At 37.1% G+C, this 5118-nt stretch overlaps 1 protein-coding gene across 1 annotated transcript; it reads right to left on the reverse strand.

The window, feature by feature from the left end:
• Positions 1–2524: 2524 nt before the first annotated feature.
• Positions 2525–3523, reverse strand: LOC129571183 (dentin sialophosphoprotein-like). Its single transcript, XM_055450948.1, has one exon. It carries the CDS (start codon positions 3521–3523, stop codon positions 2525–2527), a length of 999 nt encoding a protein of 332 aa, XP_055306923.1.
• Between the last annotated feature and the right edge of the window lie 1595 nt (positions 3524–5118).

Here is a 5118-nt window from a genome sequence, read left to right on the forward strand (position 1 = left end):
GATTTTGGAGATATTTGAGATTTTTTGCATTAAATCCGAATAAATACATTTAAATATCATTCATAATCACAAAAATGCACAATAATCCGCCATATTCACAAATATCCACCATATTTCATACGACAGATTCTTGGAGATAAATTGGATTTTTTTGAAATATTTGAAATAATTCAAGCGTGATATTCCCCTAGCTTCAGACAGGGCAATCTGCATCGATCGAAATAGATAGTAGTCGCAAGGAGCAAGGTCTGGAGAGTACGCGGGCTGATCAAGCCGATCCCAACCGAGCTGCTCTACCTTATTTTTAACGATTGTTGCACGATGTGGCTTAGCGTTGTCATCGTGGAACAAAACATTGTGGTGTTTTCGAGCTATTAATGGCCTTTTATCATCCAATGCATGAGCCAAATCATTCAATTGGCGTCGATAGCGTTCCTTATTAATCGTTTGATCTGGTTTTAGCAGCTCATAATACACGACTCCTTTCATATCCCACCAGATGCACAGCATAACCTTATCGCAATGAATATCTCGTTTTGGCTGGGATGGCGCCGGTTGGCCGGGATCAACATACGCTGCTTTACTCTTGGGGTTTTCGTAATAAACCCACTTTTCTTCGCCGGTAACAATTCGATATAAAAAACTGTGTTTTTTGTGCTCTGCAAGATGTTTTTTGCATGTGACGATCCGTGCTTTGCGCTGCTCTTCAGACAGTTGATGTGGAACCCACTTTCCCAGCTTGCGAATCTTTCCCATTGCATGCAAACGTCTGGAAATGGTTGCTTGGTCTACGTTCAACTCCAATGCAAGTTCTTTTTGCGTTTGACATGGATCTTCATCCAATAATGCTTGCAATTCGTCTTCTTCAAACTTTTTTGGCTGACCTGACCGTTCTTTGTCTTCCACGTCAAAATCTCCAATTCGGAAGCATCGAAACCAGTACTCACATGTACTAGACGATGGAGCATTAGAGCTACCATAAGTTTCCAAAAGCAAACGATGACTTTCAGCAGCAGTTTTCTTCGAACTATAGAAGAAAAGTAAAACTTCCCGCAAATGCTGTTTTTTCGGCACGTATTTTGACATGATTGTAAGTGAAAAAAAGTATGTTGTTTACGCTTTGGTAAAATAACACCTACTGAAAACTAATGTCAAATGATGTGGCTTTCACGTGAATATAGTTACAGTATGGCCCGATGCGTTATAGTACAAGTTACGCCATCTGTAGTGGAAATTCTTTAAAACTAATGCATACACCCAATACAATCCTATTAAATCAAAAAACAAAATTGAACAACGCAATCATTGTCTAGAGTCAAGAGTCTGTGTTACCGTTCATTTTCGAAATTGTTCTTCTCTGTCATGTACTCATTTTCGAATGTTGCAAATAAGCTGTCAACAAACCAAAACAAACTTATATCTGAGCGCGACTTCCAAATAGACTAAGAGCCAGTGATAGTAGACTATCACCTCATAAAATTCCTGGATCATAGTACTAATAAAATGATTTATTCAACATAACGAACAAGAAAGTATTTTAGAGCACAAGAAAAAAATATGTCCTTCTTATTAATCCGCGCTCCTGGATATTTACCAAAAAACATGACAATAAAAAATTAATATTCCCGTATGATATTTTTACAACAAGTTTATTGAGGTAAAAAGAGCACAAATTCAAAATATCCGCATTTAATTTTTTGTCTATACATGTGAATTTGAGCCATTCTGTTTAGCTGGTCCGAGCCTCAAATTTGTTTGGTTTTGACAGCTGTATATTGTACATTGGTACGATGAGTGCGTTCAGTCATCAACTTGATCGGTTTATTTATTTATTGTGCCTTAAATTAAACTGTATCAGATGACAAATTCTAAATATTAGAATGGAAATAAAAAAAATGTTTGTATTGAAAATAAAAATAATGTGTGCATCGTTTATCTGTTTAATGCTGTGTCGTAGGCCACATGAAATTCGCAGATATTATAGCTCTTTGGAATCAGTATTTTCTAAAGATCGTGAAGAACAAACCAAAAAGTTTGAAGTAAAAGGCTGTCCGGTGTCCACACGTTGCTTATATCTTCCCAAATAAAATACAGAACCATTAAGATAATGTTTTCTTTCCTTTCATTTTATTTTATCCAAAATTTACATAAAAGTTCTACCTTATTTGAGTTATTGCATGTTTGCATAAATAGGAACGATAACAGATCATTTGGAGTTCTTAATATCACATGAAACAAAGCCATTCAACTGAACTAAAGAAGGGACTTGTTAAGAGATCAAAGTGACATTTTTCATTGCTTGATGTTTAGAGTTGTTTTCGTAAACATTCGAACGAGCATGCAATGCTTCCTTCGTAGTGTTCAATTGCAATGTCTTTATAGAATGGTTTACCACAAATAGCACACCGAACAAAACCATAGTTGTACCGTGGAACAGGTACAGAAATACGTTTCGGGCGGCGGGTCGCTTCGACCTCAGCCGTATTTGCAGGAATTAGACGTAACACTGGACGACGATCAATGTTTATATTTTTCGGACCACACGCACGCTTCGCTGATGGTCCTTCTGATGACTTTCGTGTTTCGCAATTTGAAATTGCTGACTTGACATTTTCTTTTCCGTTTGTCCGCTTGAAGTGATGTTTGTGTCGATGACACTTATTGCATCAACATTTTTTTGAGCTGATGTGGAACTTGCCATTGTGTCATTTAGTGCGGGCAACGGTGATGCATCATCCGCGCCGACTGACCCAGTTTCTTCTTGTTGTGTATCCATTTCACCAGCCAATGCTGATTTTTCCTTTTCACCGTTTGATTCAGCAGCTGCTGCGACCGATTTTTCCAGAATATTTTGTTCGCCTTCCAAGTAGGTATCAATTTGGGTGGTTGACGACGATGAAGTGTCTTGGTGAACATTCGATTGGGTACTTGCGTTCAAATTGCCACCGTTCATAGCGTTGACGTCATAATCTCGTTGTTTCGCCTTGTCAGTCGCATTTGATTCGGCATTTCTGTTCGAATTGATATCGTTCGAAGCGGTAGCGTCTTCTTTTGAGGCCGACAAATTTTCAACAGCACTTGAATGGCCTTTTCCTTGTTGATTTGAACCAGGGCCCACACTTGCGTCGATTTCAGCAGCCAATGCTGATTGATCATCATCAACGTTTGATTCAACACTTTGTCTGACCGAACTTGCCGAAACAGACTGTTTTTCTTGCAAATTTGAATCAGTTTGAGTGCCTGACGACGATGAATCGTTTTGGTGAGCATTCGATTTGGTAGTTTCATTCAATTTGACACCATCCAAACCCTTGACAGCCTCATCGGAGGAATCGTCTGTTGTGTCATCATCATGTGGCATCGCCTCGTCAATTGCATTCAATCGATCGGAACGTCGACCTGGTGGGAAACTTTGAGTATCAAAAACACGTTGCATTCGTCGGCCCAACAAACGAGCATTACAACTTGGACATCTCTCTCCGCTATTTGAAAATAATGTGTTTTGAATTATTTCTTCAACCATTCATCAAGCTAAAATAATATAATAAACCAAACTCACCCTTTTCCCACAAGTGTTTCGATGCAACTTTTATGGAAAAGATGATCGCAACTTGTCAGCTTTAATTTCTTGTTCTCACCAAATAATGGTTCAATGCAAATGCTGCAATCTACGGTTGACATATCTTTTGCTTTGACTTGTTTTTTTGTTTTGCTTCGTTAATTATTTTTAGTGGAAATTTAATTTTGATTGGGAAAAAATGTAAATTTAAATTGAAACAAGAAAAATCTATTCGGCAATCGATCAGAACCCAGCGCAATATTGGCGGCTACCAAATGAGTATGACATTTGAAAGAGGCATACAAGTTTGACATTTGTATATTTCGAATTTTTTCGAACATCAACATGGAAATGTGAGACAGCAGACTTTCAAATAAATATTCAAAGGTGATTTAAATAACAATTTGAAATTAATGAGTGTTTGTATAGTTATTTGTTCAGAAATGGAATCATACACAAAAATGTTCAAAATCAAAAAATGCTTTCAGTGATAATTTTTCAAAGTAATGTAATGTTTCACTTGAACCAACATAATCACTTTCACAAAGCCAAATATCTCTGTAGTAAGGCAGAAGGAGCCCAATTGATAAACAGAAAGTGTTGAGAATTTAAGTTTCATTTATTTTGTCTGCGTTAAGAAGCTTATGAATACATTTTCGTAAATACGATTAAAATTAAAATAGCTGATAACAAATTACAAATAGTCTGTTTTATATTGTCTGAAATGGTTTTTTTTCTGAAGTCGGATTCATTCAAACGTCCGAAATTCGACTGCAATATCGATCATTCGAAAGGGCCGATAATGCTGTCATTTTTGTATTCGGTTTACTCGGTTTACTCGGTGCAACTAGAACATTATTGGAACGGATTCAATCTGAACTTGAATCAACTTGAAGAGACTCAATGTATTATTTCTATGGGTGAGATTGAGAGTAGTGTATGTTTCATTGACTTTGTTACGAAAGAGAAGAGCAAGTTTCTGTCGACTTAAATATGGTTAAAAGCGAGTATGTTCGTTTTTAGCGGGTCCTCGCGGTTTTTCACGGTTTCCGCGGAACTGATAAGAGATAACAACTTAGTGTCTTCGGCAAAATTTGGCACCTCAAAAGAAGAAACTTTTGTTCTGGGACATATGCCGAAAAGTTGATTCCCACAGGGTCCACTCAATTTTTATCTGGTTCATTTTTTTATGATTTTTCCAGACTATTTGTTGAAATATCTCGAAAAATAACCACTTTTCATGCATTCAAACTATAATATTTGGATTTATCGCGAAAAATTACATAAAAATAAGTCGGTTTGGAATCATTCCAGCGCGATTTTGTCGCCTTCGTAGGTCAAAAATCGTCCAAGTATCCATTTTTTGGCTACTTTTCCGCAAAAACTCACCTCTGGACCCTCAAAAAACCTCAAATGCATGGCCAAAATTGACTTTATTTAGTCTAATTTTTGACGAGGAATTCAAATCTGATCAATAGATGCACATAAAATAGTGATTTGGTGGCTCTACAGGCTCGAATGTACTCGGAAATGGCCAAAAAGTCGCCATTTTACGCTAC

This window comes from Sitodiplosis mosellana, unplaced genomic scaffold (assembly GCF_009176505.1).
Source record: "Sitodiplosis mosellana isolate CC-2019 unplaced genomic scaffold, AAFC_SMos_1.0 Smas_scaffold_1535, whole genome shotgun sequence".
NCBI lineage: Eukaryota > Metazoa > Arthropoda > Insecta > Diptera > Cecidomyiidae > Sitodiplosis > Sitodiplosis mosellana.